The following is a 19,374-nucleotide window of genomic DNA, read 5'->3' as shown; positions in this document are numbered from 1 at the left end:
AAAATTCTAAAAAATAACACATATTAAAAATATATTTGAAAAATAATATAGCTTGAACACAATCATATTTTTGGTTTTTAAATATTGATTTTGTGCATGTTAGATAATTTTATAAATTGTATTTTGATACCTTATTTAAAAGCTTAAATTATTAAGTGAGGTTTCGAGAATTTTTTTTTTCTAATATTTTTTACGAGTGAAAACTCTTTAAGTTTGAAACTTGCATATATTCATGCTAACATTTGCTTAGAGAGTTTAAGAGTGAATTCCAATAAAAGGGAGTTCTTATGATAGAGTTTTTTTTAAAATTATTTTATTTTGTATTTAATTATTGTAAACTTCATGAAAAGGGCAGATATAGCAAGTGTAGTTAATAATTTAGCAATCAGGCTAGCTCTCTCAGTGCTTAACTTGGTTGGAGCTTTTACATGTTATTAACTATGGTATGATCCTTCTTATCATCAAGGAAAGCAGTAAACACATCCTGAATCTTTACATAGCTACGTAGATTTATAGAACATTTCTACTTTGTGATGAAATGAGTCCATCACGAGTTGCCTCATGGCTTTTATGCTTTCTCGATCTCTTTCCTCTTTCTTCTTTCCAAGATTTAGGTGCTTCAATATTCCCTTCTTCGAACGTTCAGGTGTTCTTAGCTGCTATCCTTTTCGATTTTAGAACCACCACCACCGCTAAAGCATGCGGTGCAAGAGGGGGCAGCTGCAATCCTTTTCGATTTTAGAACCCCCAGCCACCACCGCTAAAGCATGCGATGCTGCTATATATCCTTTTCGATTTTAGAAGAACCACTGCTGAAGCATGCAATGCAGGCCAAATCCTTGTGTTTAATTACAAATAATAATAAGAAGACAATATCTATCTATTTATAAGCTAGAATAAATAATCAAACATATATAGAACCATTAATTACTTGTTAGATTTACGTACGATTGTATAGTACTGGAATAATAACAAGCAATTATCTCTTAAACATGTCCATGCAAAATTAATTTATTAAGCAAATATTATTTTTGTCTCGTGATCATAACAAAAGAAGAATACAATCGTTTTAATTTGTGCCAAGTTTTGGTCTCAAGTATGAAAAGAATTTTTGGTGTATTTTACATCGTCCTTTTCCTTTAAGAAGGTGTCCACAAACTTTTATTTTTGCTGGCGTAGCAAGTATGAAAAGAATTTGGTGTATTTAGCACCTCTTGATCAGTCGTATATATATTCTTCAGGATAAATGCATGTTAATTGATTGCTGAGTAATGATGTGAAAAAAGATGGCTATGGTGATTCTGTTCTGATCTCTTTCTGTGGATTCTGATTACATATGCTTAGAAAAGTCTGTACTAAACAGATTGAACAGCTGAAAAATCAAACAAGTTATATAGTTTTTGCAAAAGAATCCGTCTGGGGAGGAATTTATTAAATTTTCTTCGTGATCCCAAGATTTCTGTTTAGCATTACGTGATATCTTCTGTCGAATTGTTTTTTATCTTAAAAAATATTAAACTGATATTTTTTAATAATTTTAATGTCTTAATGCTTCTTAAAATTAATTTGTGCATCTTATTTTTCAGCTTATGATCAGTAGAAGTCGATATATTTCTTCAAGAATCTGATAAAAAAAAGTATATCAACAACAGAATCTGAATTTCTTTTTCTTATCTCCTTTAGATCTTTAAGATATTTCTAGATATCATTTGCCAAACAATCCCAGTAATTTTTTAAAATTCTGATATCAAGATTTCAACAACAAAAATGTCTTCAGGAGGGTGAGTTTTCAGTTAAACCGGAAACAAGACATTGACCGGTGAAACTCAGTTGATCCGAGGTTTTAGTGACCTGATTCCCAGACACTTCCATGTTTTTCCGATTCCAGAAATACAGTAAGAGACATGACATCCCATTCCAAATTACTGGTGTGAGGAAAATTGCATTGATGCCGAAACTAAAAAAGCAAGTGTAGTGAGAGGATCAGAAATCAGCAATGATGCCCACATCGATCACAGTCATGCATGACTCTCTACTATTGCTTGCCTGAAAAGCTTCTCCACCTTTGTGGTGGGTAGAGCATTACGACAAGCTCTCCAGATAAAAAACCTGTGCTTCCATAAGTTCCTGTCTGTTTTAGCATAAGGGACCTGCATGCCAGGCTATCAATATGCGGTCGACTCATTGATAATGCCACCTGATAAGCAGTTTTCACCGTGTAGCCACCGTTCTCCGCCTCCCTCCACGCACATTTGTCTGGCATGTTGCCGGCTACAATAGGGATACTTGAAAACCAATTGCTCATTCCACCCCCACCGGCCACCATTCTGATTAACTAATGCTGTTACTCTATCCCCACCAGGCAATGTTCTAAGTAGACTGATGAGAACCAAGGATTTTCAAAGTTCCAATTTGAAGTCAGAAACAAAAGCTGACAGGATTGGGATCTCTGAATTAAAAAGTTCTGATTTCTGATTAGTATTATGTTAGTTTATATCTTAGATTATGATTATTAGTAGCAGTTGCAATTGTCCTTTCATCAGAACTCTGGTTAGGCAAGGTTGCTAGGCTATTGTTTCTGAAACCTATCCTTCTCTTCTTAAGTTCCCTCATAGACTTTGGACTCAGAAAGTAGAAGGAGATGGGAGCCATCTTTTCTCTCTAAACAAGACCTCCTTTCAGCACCTCTGCATGTCCCTTCAAGAATGCTCCGCCATGTGTAAGATGGATTGAGCATAACGAAAAGAAGAATGAGGGAAACAGCTTCCTCGCAGAACCTTAAATACCACTGAATCTTCGTTCTCCATGATCCATCATCTCTGTTTAGCCAAGCGAGCAAGATTAAAAGCTTATCATTGTTGGATTTGCACATTCTTTTTCCTCTGCTTTCTGACGCTACCAGCACCAAGCCAATAAGGAGTTGATATCATAGCAAATGCCCACTGAGAGCTTGAAAACACTTATGGCAAAGGTGGGAATCTTCTTCAAAACCCGATCCCATAAATTGGAGAAAATACCGTGCCTTCCATAACGCCCAATCATTCCAAATAATTCAATTCTTAGTTATTTTTTATAAGTTTTTTAGTGGCTTACGTTATATTTTTACTCTTTATATATATATATAAAATAAAAAATGTTTATTTAATAAACATTCAAATTTTATTCACTTATAAGTACCTCTAAATAATTTATTATAAATTAGAAAAAAATATATAAATATGCTAAAACACTAGTTTATATAAATTTCTTGCTATGTTGGAGCATTATCAAAGAATTTGAACTGTAAATTTAATATCTAACCATTGATTAATTTTTTATAATTTGAGCATTTGATTTTTAAATTATTTTCAATGCAAAACATTGGTCAGTTGAAAAATTAGGTCTAGGTTGAAAAAAGGGAGAATATATTTGGAGTCCATTTTTTTACTTATGCTAAAGATAAGTTGAAATGACTTTATAAGTTATAATATATTTGGTAAAAATTACTCAAAGTAACTTTTATAAAATAATATATAGAATAAGTTAAAAGTTTTAAAAAATTATTTTTGATTAAATCAAATATTATGACTCAATTTTATAATAATTTTTTTTAAGTCGAAAGTTATTTCTAACTAAACATTGCTTATAATTTTATTTGAATAAAAAATAAAATATAAAACAACTTATTCAAACTTAAATCAATTTGTAAATGTCATACTAAACATAACTTTAATATCACAAAAAATGTGACGCAAATGAAAATAACACAAAAAAAAAGCACAAGAATATAAGTTTTTCAAAATTAGGGTTACTAATGAATATTTCTTTTAGAATAATCTATCAGATTTACAATAAATTAAAACACTTTAATGAATATTTCTTTTAAAGGAGTCATATCAGAGATTTACAACAAATTAGAAAACTTGAAACTAAAGAAAAAACAATAAAATTCCTAAAGAAACTAGAAAAAATAAAAATATTAAGCATAATATTTAATTTTCTAAACTAAATAAGAAAAAATAAAAATAACTAGGAAAACAAATATTTTTTCCTAAAAATCCTTTTGGATTAGTCTCGCCATGTTGAAAAATACTCATCAAGTTTAAATTACTCTTTTCTTGATCTCGTAGATGTCCAATCATGATTCTTTAACCTTTTTTCTTTCTTCACTTCAAGTATATAATAATTTTAAATATAAACTTCAATCTTTTTATGGTAAAATTTGCATAAGATACAATAATAAATTATCTATCTTTCACTAGCTTCTATCTTCTATAGTAATGAATTACAAAATTCAAACTTGCTTCATCTACATATGTTGTCTTTGTGATAATAGTAAGTATATAATAAAAAGAATCAACATAGCCTAAATTAATAATTTTTATTTTTTAAGTGTCTTCCTTGTTCTATATACACTCAACCTTTAACTTATCAATGATGTTAGTATTAATAACATCATTATTGTTAGTATTATTATTTGTGATATTATTATCAATATAATCATCATTAAAATAAATATTATATATAAATTGATAGAAAATATCAATCTATATATATCTCATCATAAAGAGATCATCAAAGTCTCTATAATACTCATCTCGATCAAGAAGTTGTCTTCTATACTGATGTCTCTTAAATGAGTTATCAAAATTAATTATGAATTTCGTGATTATTATTCTCACGATCCCCTGGGCTTCTCACCTTTACTAATTGACAAGTTAATTTTGCAATTTATCTTCGCATTTAATCACTAGTTTTTAAATACGACTTTTCAATTATATAATTTATTTTTGTATGTCTTCTATCACCTGTTTTTGAACGTTTTTTTCTCGATGAGAGCCTCTTCATCCTTTTCTATATGAGCACGTCATATTATGCTACCTCTTCCACACAAGATTATTACGGCACAGAGCAAGCAAATAACCATTGAAATCGTTGGGCTTTGATACCAATTTACACATATGGAAACAACGCAAGAAAAACAGCGAGCATCAACAATACAAATTCTACCGAATAGAGTTGCCACATAAACCTTAATTCAAAAATTTATTACTGAATATTTATTTTAAAATAGTTTGCGTCTCGAAGTGGTTTATATTTCTCTAAACAAATTCAAAAACCAACCTAAACAAACTAGAAAAAATAAAATTATTAAGAATAATATTTTATTTTCTAAACTAAATGAAAAAAAATAAAAATAACTAAGAAAAAATTATTTATCTTAAAAACCCTATAGAATGACTAATAAAATCATAAAAAATATAGAGACTAAACTATAATTTACCCATAAAACAAAAATAAAACGGTTAAGAAGGGGGGAAATCCTTAACCTATCTTCTAATATCTTTATTATCAAATAAGTCTCAAATCGATTGATTTTATCATTTTTTATATAAAAAAAAGAATGTAATGAACGCTAAATAATATCACTTCTTAATCCAATGTACACATGTTTGTTAAGTGCTTCCAAGTAAATTGGAGTTTATTTTAACACTTTTATTGAAAACATTTAACAACTAATTTATATTTATTACATTTAAAATAAAATTAATAAATATTTGAGACACAATAAAGAGATAATACCTTAAGCATTAACTCAAGCGGTTACTTTACATGAAATATAAGAATGATAATGAATATTTATGAATTAAATTTTGTATTATTTATACGGAATTGGGTTCAAAATAATTATTTAAACTTAACTTGAATCTAAACAGGTGTGAATTTTTTATAATTAAATTTGACTTAATCGGGTTTTGGGTGTTTATTTAGTATCTATAACTTATAACTTAAACCCGAATCCAAACATTATAATTTAAAACTATTTAGTAATTAATTGACTGATATATATATATATATATATATATAATTTTAATTTTTTTAATTATTTATTTATTTGGAGATAATATTTAAATTTGAGTTAAATAAATTAATATTTATACGCAACCCAAAATTTAATTTTTTATCTTTAAATTTTACTCAAAACCCGAACCTAATAGAGATTTACAACTTCAAAAAAAAAAAAAAAAAAACGTAGTTTTAAAAATAAAAGAACACCTTTCCTCCTCCTTGTACATGTCTGCTTCTTGATTGATTAAGGGGGCGTTTGGCATTGCTGTTGGAAAGTACTTTTTAAAAAATTTGAATTTTTTTTTTTTTTTTACTTTGAAGTAATATGTTTTTGATGTTTTCAAATCATTTTGATGTGCTGATCTCAAAAATGATTTTTAAAAAATAAAAAAATATTGTTAGCATATTTTTCTGAGTGAAAAGTACTTTAAAAAACAACCACAACCACACTCCCAAACACCTTCTAAAGCCATTACATACGCTTAAAAACACCCCATCTCTCCGCACTCCCTTTTGAGCGAGCGAGCGAGCGCAATGAGTGAAATCTCAGGAGGAAGCAGATCCGTACTTCTATTATTCTTCCTTTCACTTTCTCTTCTTTTCATTTCAGGTTTGTCTCTCAGATCTCTTTCGCCTTTTCTCCCTTCTTTACCAATCTTTAATTACCAACATTGAAAGAAAAATTATTGTGTTTGATTTTATTTTTATTTTTATTTTTTTGTATAGTTTATGCTTGTATTTCTCCTTGTTGGGCTTGATTTATTTTTATTTTTATTTTATTTTATGAATTTGCATGTGGGTAAATAATAAAAAATAGATAAATTATAATGCTTCAATTTTCATAGAATCCATTGAATAGAAAAGGAAAAAAGAAAAAAACTATGCAGTGCATGTAACATTCAGGTTTTTTTTCCTTTTTTTTTTTTTTTTCATGTTTCCAGGTATCTCAGATGACTCATCCGGTGCAAAAAATGGGACGAAGGCCGATCCGCATGCTGCTTCCAAAAACAATGATGGGCCCGAGATTGCCATTGTGTTTGTTTTCGTTGTGGCAATAGGGTTCTTTGCACTTTTCCTTTTCAAGTTTTGGCAAAAGAAGAAAAGGGAAGAGCAGTATGCCCGTCTTTTGAAGTTGTTCGAAGAGGATGATGAGCTTGAAGTTGAACTTGGCCTTCGAGATTGACATTTTTAATTCTTGCAACTTGATTTTATTGTAGGTAAGGTGTGTTTTTCGGTACCCAGTTGGAGAGATTTTGCTGCTTTCTTTGTAGGTTTGGTCAATGTGTAAAATGTTTTTAATTCAGCACGTAACTTTGCTTCTTTTGTTGATTAAAACTTCCAGGCGTTTGTATGGTTGTTCTGTGCAAGTGCGTTTTCTTCTGCGGATGTTGTGCGATTGATTTATTTTTCTGAACTTATAGATGATGTTGCTTTTACATTAAAACATTAAGTTATTTAGCACTTGCTGTGAATGAAAGTATGTATCTTGATGCTTGCTGGCTATCAATATTATGTTCTAACCTTGGTTATGTTGTGCAGGCTTAAAAGAGATTTGTTTGGAGGAAAACTTGCTCCTCCGTCAGCCAAGATTGGGCTGTAGTGATCCCTGTGCAGAGGTTAGATGTTTTTTTCAATTGAATACTGTATTACTTTTCATGTCATGTTCAAATGAAAACTTTTCATGAATTTGAATTCTTTGATTACTAAGAGAAGTGAAATTCTACTTTGTGTAAGTTCTACGAGTCTTATTCCCAGTTTGTAAAAGATGAATTCTTTATTCTGGTGCACATCAAAGTGTGTAGAATTAAAGCATTTTTTTGTGAAGCATCTTGAATATTTATATATATTCCATATTAGCAGAAAGGATGAGTTGATGTAACGTCTTCTATTCTGAATTTTGATGGTGGTGTTCATGGTTTATGGCACCTACTCTAGCCCCAATTCCAAGCCATATTTATCCCATAATGGATGTGTGTGCCCGCTCCTTGCTTTTGACTTATTTAGTTTCTCTTATCAAAATCCTTAAAGAAAATGAAGAAATATTGTCTGAATGTTACAGCCTTACAGGCTTGTCGTGAATGAATACAAGCTGCGTCGTAACAGCCTTACAGGCTTGTTATGAATGAATACAGGCTGTGTTGGAACAGTATTTTAATACCTGGATATGCTTTTAATGAGTTTGAAAATACATAGGTTCTGAACTTGCTGTGAATGAATTTACTTTGTTTCTAACCTTCCTTTTTCTTCTGTCTTCAATGATTTCAAAACTTCATATTGGCTTCGTGCATTGTCGGTCTGTTTGAGATCTATGTTCATTGTGATTAAAATTTTCCCGATACACATCTTGTATCTCTCATCAGCTGCTGAGCAATTTTTTTTATGGATTTACTGGGCTGCATTTGGTTGCAGAAAATTTTTAAAAATCTCAATCTTTGGTCATGAGAAGCTTTTTCCTGCCTTGCTTCTAATCCAAGAAAATAACTTGATATTCTTGGACTTGTTTGCAACTAGGGACATAATGATAAAGTGAGCATTCAAATTTGGGTAAAGTGTGTTTATGCCCCTAAAGACTAGTCAATTTTTCATTTATGTCCTTATAGTTTAAGATTATAGTTGTTTTATCAATAGATTTCAAAAATTCCCATTGTTTTCCTTGACTCTTTTAAAAGTTTCAAGCAGAGTGAATAAAGGTGTGCAAGTCCATATTTTGAATTTATTTGATTTATTCTCATGTCTCAAGTATATATGTGAAATATTATCACATATTAAACTAGAATAAGAGAAGATAAAGAGAGAAAAAAAAAGTAAGAATGAAAATAGTGAGCTTTTTATTAGATTTAGATATTACATTGTTAGGGATAACATTAAATTCTCACATACTTCACAATATAATAAATAATGCCTGTTTTTTTTATATAAAAAAAATCCAATCATGAACGAAAAGCTTAATTCATTTTTTACCCTAAAAGAGAATTTCTCAACACATGAGCCTCCAAAACCTTCCTCCCACTTGATGTCTCACGACAGAACTGGTAAATACAAAAGGAAAAGAAATGTGTTAGGTGTTTGGTTGGAGGACGGGGATGGAGATGATATATAAATATAAATCTATCTCTAAAATAGTCTTAAAATAATTTATTTCTTTTTAAAACACTACCTAAAAGTTGTACAAGTCAGTATTTACTGGGATACCTCACCAATTTGGGATTAGAGAGTTGTCATGGCACCTTTACAAACGATGAGTGGTTGTGGTGTGCTGATACCGGTGGTGGAGGCCACCACAAGAACTGGAATCGTGGCAAGTTGGTTGCAGCCCTAGTGGGGTGGTGGCAGTTGTGCCAAGAGAACATTCTCTTGTATCAAAGACAAAATAGTTATCGAATTCCGAATTTTATCGCCGTTAATATTCCTATTCTTGGTCTGTCTTGGTAATATGCCAGACATTCAAAGAATGTTATTTGCGATTGTAGCATAGCATCGGGTGAAGGAGAAGGATTGATTCGAATTTTACCAGATAACATGTGCGAGAGTATGTTTATTTACTCTTGAATTTGCTGGAAATTCGTTACTTGTATAGACCAAAAGCATACTCACCAAGACAAGGGTGGAAAGGGAAGCAGTAACCAATTGGAATTTGGGTAAGAATTTTAACATAAATCAAAGATAATCATTGATGGAAAAGTTTATATAAAAGCACTAGGCTTGACAAAAATAGAAAATTCCAGGCGATAGTGTCCTACTTTAATACGATTATAACGTATAAAGACTTTGACAAGTCAACTGGGTGAAAAAACCTAGTTTCTTTTAATCTACTTAACACTTTAACCCATGACCCGGGTCTTGGAGCCAAGTCAGACCTTCTAATCAGGTCCTATAAGCATGCTAACACTTGAAAACAGAAAATTCAAAATCCTTTATTTATTCTCTTGGTTGGATGAGTGCATGTTTCCATGAATGTTTTGTCTTCATCAGCTGGTCTTGATTAGCTTCTTTTCATTGATTAGATTACAATCAGGAATACATTATCTTGATTATTCCTTAAAATTTGAAAAAATAGCCCCAGTAAAATGTAAACAATATAGCAGAAAAATGGAGCTACAAGTCATTTGAGTCAAACTAGTGCATTTATTGAGATAATGATGTTACATTATAGAATTACTGGTGCAAAAGTCTTCAGGTAGATTTAAAGTTACATCACATGACTTGAAAGAACTAACTGAATTATTGATTACAAGTAGTTTATTTCACTAATGAAACGAATAATTCCATGCTCAAATGAATACTACGTTAAAGAATTGGAGATTGTTTGATACACACTAAAGCACATTGAACAGAACTAGTGACAAAAGATAACCTGCGGAAGTTTCCAAGCAATTATGCTCAACACACAGGAGTTCAGTTTGCCGAACGCCAAATGCTCAGCCTCCAAAGGTCCCTCCCAAGCATCAAGAAGCCATTAGGGCTTCGATAAATAAGTTGCCGTCATCCAGCAATGAATAAACCAGAGTCATCTTCCTGTCTTGGCTCGTTTCATTCCGGCAGTATTGAAGGGTGACATGCTTGGGCTCATGCTAGGGCTCATGCTTGGACTTTCCTCCCTTAGAGTACCATTTAGCAAAGCCAGTTCCCTCAATTGCTGTTTCTTATAGTGATCCAAGGATTCGTCCTGCAGAAAGAGAGCATAGCAATGAGTGCAAGTCAAGAGAAAATCAGCAAGCTGTGGCAGAGACCTAGAATTTAACAGCAAAATTCATAAGTCATTCATGTCCATACCACAGGCTTCAGGAGGCTTTCTAATATGGTTATTGCATGTTCCAGGCGGGCATTTATTATATCCTCTGGAAATTCAGCCTCCACCAACACATGCAGCGGTTCATTAAGGTGCTCATATCCAGGCTTGTCTTTTAGTTTTTCTTCCTGGAGAAAAATCATAGTCAATCATGGGAGTTATGGAAAGGATTGAAAAGAGGGAAAACAGGCATCACCTGAACAATGATCATTGAACTTACTTGTGCAATCAACAAATCATTTATCAAAGGAGACAATGACAAAAGATTTATTTTTCAAGGGATTTAAGAAATATTTAACTGAAGTTCCATTCTGAATCACAGAAAATAAATGGTCTGCTTCACTGTCGTCAAAAAGTGATTCTACATTAAACATTGTGATTCCTAAATATGAGTACCATATCTCTACCAAAGAAAGCAACTGAATTGAAAATATAATATACAAAAATGGATCATTGGAGCTCTGGCTCATTTATAGTCATATTTCTGATCAACTAATTTACAGTCATATTACCTCTCCTGGACATTAACATAAAATACAAATTCTCCTAAATGAGGCGTGAAATTTAGTATATAAATAATACACCCAAGCATGTGAAGCACACACGAAGTAGTATTGTTCATTCTTTAATGGAAAGCAGGAACAGGTTCAGCCCATAGGTTCCACCTTCCATTTCTTTGCATTGAGTTTTCTACAGTTAAATGAGGTGCTAACAAGTTAAGCATGGCATTTATGTCTTCCTGTTTTGAACAATTTCAGTACTACGGTGGCCAAGTAGTCAGACTCAGACATCAAAAACTAACAATCACCCATGATAAGTTGTAAAGTACAGCACAGATGGTCATCATGATAGTTTACAATGAAAAACAGAATAAAATACATGCAAGCAACCAACTTAAGTCTCCTCAATATAAATTGAACAATCTATACATAATAAAATGTGACCAAAGAATAACAGCTGCTATCAAAATAGATTTGAAGGCTAGATATTATATCAGAAAAAAGAAGAAAAAATTGTGTTCTATGACTCTTTCCATGAATACTAACACAAATAGCAAAACAACTGCAAACAACATCAGTATCTAGGTGCAACTACATGTGTCAGATTTCTGTCATGGGGATCGTAGCATGACTTGGTAAAAACTATAACTATGGTGCAAATACTGATCAAAACTTTCATAAATGGACGACTGAATATAAATATTCAAAGTGAGACGAACATCAACATTAAACAAAATTCACAGAGAGCTATTTGTTGGATCACCTACAAATTAACATGTTCCTTTTAAGAAGATTGCAATAAGAGAAAAATAGGATAGTAAGACACCCACCCCATTTCAATAGAAACCATAGAAATCAACGATACTTGAAATACAAATACAAATTTTAATTTCTAACATCATGTCATACAATAGCAAGCAGAAGCTATAGTCATTTACCAAGTTCACTTCAGATTCACCATGACATGCAACCTAACTATCTAACTAATGCAAACTAAACTGCTTTATCAATTGACTTGAAATAGAAAACAAATCAGAATCATTCATACCTTTAGAGAATCCTTTACGGAGCCCTTGCCTCTTATATACACCCTACAATCTGTCAAGGCTTCAACTCTTTTCAAGGAGTTCCCTCGTGGTCCCAAGATTCGGCCAACAAAATTATACTGCCAAATTCTGGGTTAGAGTTAGAAATGATAATTAATTCATATCTCCATTACTTCAAGAAACATCTTGGACTTACACTTGGGTATTTATCAACAGGAACATCAAGTCTAATTACTCTCTTTACAACAGGCGTGATTGGAATTCCAGGGACCCCAGGCCAACCCATTGAAGCAGCTGGAAATGAGGCCATTCTTTGAAGATGCCCATTCTCCTGCAGTAAGACATGACACGTGGATTTTCTATTATTTTGTTTAAGAAATTAAAACTAAGATGTCATAGTTATCCTAAAGTAAGACATTTTGGGGCATGAGAAGAGGAGACTAATTTTTCTCAGGTATTGCAGCAGATGGGGGTTTGTACAAGATATGCCATGGAAGCTAACCCAATCCTAAACAACTTTCTTCCTCCATGAAATATCATGTTTCTTTTCTTCTAAGCAGGCCACGACACTTAAGTCAAATACTATTCATAGGAGATGCACTCAGACAACCAAAAATAGTCCAGCAGACAACCAAAAATAGTCCAGGACATTTTCCAAGTTGCTCGTGAGTACTCATTGGCCTTACATATATGATGAGGATTCAAGTTACATTGTCTGGATGACAAGGACATTGGTTTTCTAAATTTTATCCAACATGCGTACTCCCAATAGAAGTCACCTACTCATATCTTGGAACTTCATAGAATTTTCTTGCAAGTTCACAAAAATTACAGTTTCTCAAGGAATCAACTTCTCTAAAAAAATGATATAGCACAATGTTCAAATTCACTGCTTTCCCATCAAACACTCAAGGTCAAAGAACCCTACCATATTGCGATAAAAAGATAGAACACGTAACAAAGATTTGCTTCCAAGAAGGAAAAGGAAAATTTCCAATTCACATCAATCTTCAACACTGTTTTTCTAGCTCATTGCAGATGTACTATTAACTAACTTAGAAATATCGCCTTCAGTAATGTCTTATTTTTGCTCATTTTCTTCAGTTTCTCAAGTCGATATGCATGATAGGGAAATAATGAAGAATCAAACTACCAACTTCCAAAGAAATTTGAGGGAGGTAATATGATAGCCAAATAAATTTTGTGTCAGAAAGTATGAAAGAACGAAGCAATTAACAAATGAAATGGGAAAAGAGAAACAGGAACAAGTTAAATTGAAGTAATCAGAACACATCAAGCCATTTTGTATGTTCGGATTCAAAAATGCAAAGTGATTCTGTTCACAACAAAGTTAAACAAACTGCTAATACAACACTACAGTACCAGTAGTAAAAAAGCAAGAATGCCAGATAGCAGGATCATCATGTAGTAGTTAAAAAGCAAGTCAAGTAAAATTCATTTCCTGTATAGCATACTAACTACCAAGAGTATCCAAGTCACACATGAAACCACAAACTCGCATTACCTCAGTTGGCATAGCAGACCATGCCTCCAAATCCATCGTTCTTCCATTTGAATGTTGACCTAATGACCTAAATGGACTCTCATGCTCGTATCTTTCATGATCTACCAAACCCTGATTGCAAGCTGATGCCCTTCTGATTTCTGCAGTGACATTAAAGTATACCAACTAAGCATGTAGTATGGATTACGCGAAACTCTTCAGTACAGTCGACAGTTATATTACTCTGAGTGATGTCTGCATTTTCCTACAAGCTAATAGTTTTAAGAATTTCCTGCAGATCAATTATGGGAACTATGATTGCATCGCTCAAACATATACTTCATGTTTCAAGCAGATAAGAACAAGCATGTGGATAAACACCATTAGAGAATACTATTAGTGATGTCTGATGTATTCCTAGAAAACTAATAGTTCAAGAATTTCCACGAGATCAACTAAGGGCATCATGATGTATAATTCAAACATGTACCTAAAGGTCCAAACAGACAAGAACATATGTGCAGATAAATAAAAACTGCCAACTTCAAGGTAAATATTTTTGTGCCAAAAATCCATTAAACAATAGCCTCCCTATGGCTGTATTCATCATTGATATAATGTTGTGGGGTTTCCCTTCCCATTTGTGTGTCAAGTATTCAAGCTAGTCCACTCCGTGTAACGAAACTAAAGATCTGCATGCAATCATCTACTTTAAAATCATGAAAGAACAAGTAATGATGCTTTCATGTACCAGTATCGCATGCACAGATAAATGCTGGTACATTTACAGAAACCATGCACGTCAATATTGAAATCACTCATTCAAAAGAAAACAACACCTGTGATGCAACCAATAAACAATCGTGTATATACAGTATGTATCGTGTAAGATAAGTTATGATCCAGTAACCTTGATTAAGAAGCCTGCAGCAATTTGGTAAAACTTGCACAAATGGCCCCAACTTGTGCTTCTCTGCGAATAACTCGGCCAAATATCTGTCATTGTTATACTAGTCAAATCACATATGTAAAAACTTGCAAAAAATAGTGGTCATGAAAAGAAAATAAACATTTGAGTTTTTACAGCAAGATTAGCATTGTGGGTTGTAGGTACGGACACACTAGAGATGAAAGGCATTTCATGATTCAAATTGTGCATAACAATAGCAATTTAGATGGTAATTTTTTTTACATTTGAAGTTTTGAACTGCAATCATGGATAAATGTTTCATGATATGCAGACAGATACTCTTAAAATTATTCACAAGTATGATCTGTGAAAGGAAGCAGGAAAAGACAACAATACAAAATACAAGCTTAGCAATCATGGTTTTAAATGCCAACCATTACATTACGTAAACAGCAAATAATAAATAGAAAATTGCCTTTTAATGGTTTTCAGTGATGAACTGCATCACATCCTTGTGGCCATTATTCTGAGACATTTCAAGGCCGTCAGATACCCAACAACTCCTATTTTGTCAGTTTATGTTTCCATTACTCTTTTTTCAAGTTTTTTCACCTCATAGCTCCCCACCCAATTTTTTCACCAAAATTTGTTATTCCAAGTGCTCGCCTCAATGAAGTTACAACCTTGAAATTTTTTCTTCCAATGTCAAGATATAAGTTTTTTTCTCGTTTTTTTATTTTTTTCTTGGGGTTGAAGATCTGAGACTTCTTTATTGGTACAAAGTTGTTAGGAACTTGCATGGGTATAGGATTATTAAATGCACGGATTACCAAAAAATTGTTAAAAAGCTAATGGTTTCTAGTTGCAATGGCCATAACAGTTATTTTATGCCCAAGAAAGATGGCTTCCCTGACCATCCCTGATTAAACCATGTTACTAACAGCTTCATAAAAGAAAAATATTACTTTTAATATGGATCTTCTAAGAATCTCCCAACCGGTTTACTGAGGACCGCTGGGAGCAAGATGAAGAATCCCCAACCAACATTACCTTAAGGTTCTTCCACTATATTGTTTTGCTTTGGTCACAGATGAATTGACCAGGCACTATGTCACAACTTGAGTTTGGATACATCAAAAGTAGGAATATGGAGTACTCCAAAGTTCAGTGATTCCAAATGAAGCAAAACCACAATGAAATAACACATCGCAACTTGAGTGATGTCAAGGAAAGTGAACAAGCTGCTGTTAGTTTGAGTAGAAAGGTCTCAACATCACCATTTCACTTCCTAAATGGCAGAATCTAACAAGAAGAAATGACATCGAGGACTGAAATACACAAGAACAAGTAGAGTGCTAGTTTTGCAATTGAGAAGTTGCAACTGGGTTGGAAAGTAAATTTTACAAACTACAACTAGACCATTTATGATATAGGATTCAGCACAAGAAATGTTGGGAGTTAAAGAAGCACCATTTCAATAAATGTGCACACACGAGATGGGGATGTGAGAAATGAAAGACTCCACGAGATGGTGAAGGCAGCAACCATTGAGGATACATTAATATGGGGTCATCTAGGACAATTTTAAGTGCATCAGATACAGACCCCATGGATGCTTTGGAGCAAAGAGTACCTGGATCAAAGTAGCTTCGTGCTAGAGAAGTGAGCCAAAATTAGCATGGGTAGAAGAGGTAAAAAACTGATTCAGAATCACAAAATATTTAAAGAGGTTAGAAAAGTCTCACTTGCTATAGAAGAGCATTTTATTTCTGGAAATTAAAGTGGTGCTTTTCCTCTTGAAATTTTGCTTTGGAATATGGTTCTTTATTGGACCTGGCAATTCCCAGCAAGCTTGGTCTAAAAACAAATGATTGCCATGCCATCCTTGGTGTAGCTGTCACCCATGCAAGCTGTTGGAATTTACCTCGTGTGTATCTCCCTACTTCTGTTCTCTTTTAAAACACAACGTAGGTACTGCTTCTAGCATTAACTTCCAGGAGAAACAGTGAGTAGAGAATCTTCCATTATCTATTGAGTTTCCACATCTCTACTGCCTTTCTAGTTTGCATAATGCTCCTATGCCCGGCTTACACTCTATGGAGTGTAGCAGTGTCTCATGGAATATGCGATTACACCCTTTCTAGTGAAGCATGTTGTCAGTAACTTCTAAAGCAAATGGAGGCACAGGATCAAAGTCAATTCTCTTGTAAGTATTTTCTGTATCATCTTACTTAAAGCTCTAGCTCCTATTTTCTCTTTCATCACTACGTCTGGAGCACCAAAGTACCCTGCAAATCTAGGGCCTTTATTTGGACTGTGATACTTATTAGGATTGATTGCCTATCCCAATGGCCATATAAGATCATGTCGCCTGCAACTGTTTCATATGTGATAATAACAGGGAGATAAAAGCATCTTTTGTTACAATGTTTAGTAGCTTTGTATATGTGGAATAGGCTTTTCACTGTTGCTGGTTAATCAAGACCAGTTGCAAAGAGGATCTTTCATCTTCCATAGAAGGATTCTTATCCTGGTTGACTCTATAAAAATTACAGTTTATCTTGTATCATTCTTTCTCTCTTTTAATAATATACTCTTGTCTGTACCTGACAAACAACTTAAAGAAAGTGTAGTCATATTGGAAAAAAAAGGTCCATAAAACTGAGCTTAGTGAGAATAGTAATGAGACTTTGTTAAGTTCAGATGGATTGAGTATTTTGGATAACTGGTCACTCCTCTAGGTTCTTTCTTTCCAACCAAACGCTGATGCAAAGAAAGGGTGGCAGTAAACTGGGTCTCCAAAGGGAGAGTTTTGAGAAACGACAAGCACGACTGAAGTGGCTATACATAACAATCTATTTACGGATCTTTATGCTAAAGAAAACAGAAAAATAATTCAATCTAGACAAGTAACAACGGATTTTTCTTTTTATACCCAAAATTGATGTCAATGGTTATTGTTTTCATAGGAATCAACGAGAACTGAAAGAAGCATCGTGCCATAATGACTTGCAGATGCTTGGAACAAAAACACCAAAATGAAAAGAAAAAAAATCTAGGGAAAAAGTTCAAATTTTGTTGGGAAAGAAAGCGATCGGCATGTAAAGCAGGGCAAAAGAAGAATAAGACATTTACTGAAAAGCATGATAATCACAAAAATACAAGAAGAACCGCTTGAAATAACATCAATGTATGATGACTCTTTCCACAAGAGAGAGTGAACCACTATAACAAGAAATATTTGCTCTGATTTCCCTTATTAGCATGTGGTTTTGCAGTTAAAAAAGAAAATCATCCATGAAGTTCTCTCTCAAATGAGAACAAAAGAAAGAGTTTTCTTCAATTTCAACTGCAACAATCTTTTAAAATAGAAGTTACCAATACCAAAAATCAAACACAACCTCTTTCTCTTAGACAAGAACGTGATAGTTTAATGAAAATAAACACCAAGAAGTGAAAACAACACCATCATCCACACCAAAAATAGCATGAAATAAGTCAAAAGGATAGAAACCATCAATCATAGCACAACCCCACAACATAAAAAGGAAAACAAAAACCATGATATACAAGCTAGAGAAAGCAACAACCTTTCAAGATAATAAGATAACAAAGATCAATCGGCAAGACAATTAAACATGAGGAGTGAAAACTAACCTTTCAAGATCTGAAGGCAAAGAAGTGGACCTGTGAGGAGAAGCATGATGGACTCCAGAGGGAGGGTACTGGAAGTAACTCCCAGGTGGGATTCTCTCTCCCATCACACAACCACACACACGACAGAAAAGGAGTTATATTACTGCTGTATGTAGCTGCTTAAACAAGAAAAAAGAAGGAAAACAACATTAGAACACCAACAAGTCCTCAAAAGATAAATGAAACAAGAAACAGAACCGAAGCAGGTAAATAAAAGAAAAGGACGAGGGCTTACTGGATGTGGATGGGAGCAGGGGGGGGAGGGGTGGAGGCAGAGATTTAAGAGGCAAGTAAAGAGGAGTGATGCCAGTCTCTTTCTTGGCTTTTTATATTGCTAGTAGTTGTTGGGTCTTGGCTTTGGAGTGGTAGTGGAGGAGAGCAAGCAGTGGCAGTGTGGTGTCAAAGACAAAAAGCCCTAACTCCAACCCAACAAACACTCTCTCTTCCCTTGGATTCCTTTTGCTTTGCTGTATTTATTGATTAATGATGCTCTTCCATGCTCGATCTTTCCTTAAGTTTGACCTCTATTGTTTTGTTTTGGAATAAAAAATAAAAATATTTTTGCATTTTAGTATTTTATGATAATATTAGCGCATAAATAAATACACTAAACAAATAGTTTTACAAGACGACATGTTCATATTGAACATACCGTTATTTTTATGCAAATTAACGTGATTTATAGATATACTATTATATTAATTCGCAATTCCCAGTATTTAATAATAATTTTTTTAAAATATAAAATAAATATGATGAGTATAGAGCACTAGACCTAAAAGTTTTGGGTTTGATGATCAAGTCAGACTCAATATCCTTGGGTTTGGCTGTCTAGCCTGACCTAATAGCATTGTGTCCAGTTGCCTAACCGGACCCAATACTTTTGGATCTGACTGCAAGCCATATCCAATAACGGTGGGTTTGGCTGTCGAACCAGGTCTAATAACATCTTTCGGAAACGATTTGGGTCTGGCTTTGTGCTTTTGGAACAAAAAAAAGAAAAGACAATACTCCTAGCAAGACTTTTTAACTAAAAAACAGCAAAAACAAAGCTCTTGTGCGCTATAGTGTTGTCCATAGTACAAACATTCTGTGTCAAC

At 33.3% G+C, this 19,374-nt stretch overlaps 2 protein-coding genes across 3 annotated transcripts; one reads left to right on the top strand and one right to left on the bottom strand.

Moving 5' to 3' along the window:
• Positions 1 to 6,363: 6,363 nt before the first annotated feature.
• Positions 6,364 to 7,012, top strand: LOC127905271 (uncharacterized). The gene is made up of 2 exons (XM_052452597.1): positions 6,364 to 6,439; positions 6,771 to 7,012. Exons 1-2 carry the CDS (start codon positions 6,364 to 6,366, stop codon positions 7,010 to 7,012), a joined length of 318 nt encoding a protein of 105 aa, XP_052308557.1.
• Positions 7,013 to 9,934: 2,922 nt separating this feature from the next.
• On the bottom strand, positions 9,935 to 18,677 carry LOC18098335 (KH domain-containing protein At1g09660/At1g09670). Of its 2 annotated transcripts, none has more exons than XM_006384991.3 (8): positions 18,510 to 18,677; positions 18,236 to 18,390; positions 14,579 to 14,664; positions 13,690 to 13,829; positions 12,361 to 12,495; positions 12,167 to 12,283; positions 10,603 to 10,746; positions 9,935 to 10,495 (listed from the first exon to the last, which is right to left on the bottom strand). In XM_006384991.3, the coding sequence occupies exons 2-8, from the start codon at positions 18,337 to 18,339 to the stop codon at positions 10,337 to 10,339; spliced, it is 885 nt and encodes a 294-aa protein (XP_006385053.1). In that variant the 5' UTR covers positions 18,340 to 18,390; positions 18,510 to 18,677; the 3' UTR covers positions 9,935 to 10,336. The 2 variants fall into 2 exon arrangements, with proteins under 2 accessions (XP_006385053.1, XP_006385054.1); XM_006384992.3 differs by having other exon boundaries at positions 18,236 to 18,393; positions 18,510 to 18,676.
• Between the last annotated feature and the right edge of the window lie 697 nt (positions 18,678 to 19,374).

Source organism: Populus trichocarpa, chromosome 4 (genome assembly GCF_000002775.5).
Source record: "Populus trichocarpa isolate Nisqually-1 chromosome 4, P.trichocarpa_v4.1, whole genome shotgun sequence".
Lineage (NCBI taxonomy): Eukaryota > Viridiplantae > Streptophyta > Magnoliopsida > Malpighiales > Salicaceae > Populus > Populus trichocarpa.
The sequence above is the reverse complement of the archived record's forward strand: the minus strand, read 5'-3'. Positions and strand labels throughout refer to the sequence as shown.

Excerpts from the sequence above, each read along its gene's own strand:
- LOC18098335 (XM_006384991.3), bottom strand. The coding sequence starts at position 18,339 with ATGGGAGAGAGAATCCCACCTGGGAGTTACTTCCAGTACCCTCCCTCT. Across the intron at positions 12,284-12,360 it reads CTGTTGATAAATACCCAAGT|TATAATTTTGTTGGCCGAAT; the intron begins GTAAGTCCAAGA and ends AGAATTTGGCAG. Across the intron at positions 10,496-10,602 it reads AAAGCCTCCTGAAGCCTGTG|GACGAATCCTTGGATCACTA; the intron begins GTATGGACATGA and ends CTCTTTCTGCAG.
- LOC127905271 (XM_052452597.1), top strand. The coding sequence starts at position 6,364 with ATGAGTGAAATCTCAGGAGGAAGCAGATCCGTACTTCTATTATTCTTC. Across the intron at positions 6,440-6,770 it reads TTCTCTTCTTTTCATTTCAG|GTATCTCAGATGACTCATCC; the intron begins GTTTGTCTCTCA and ends TCATGTTTCCAG.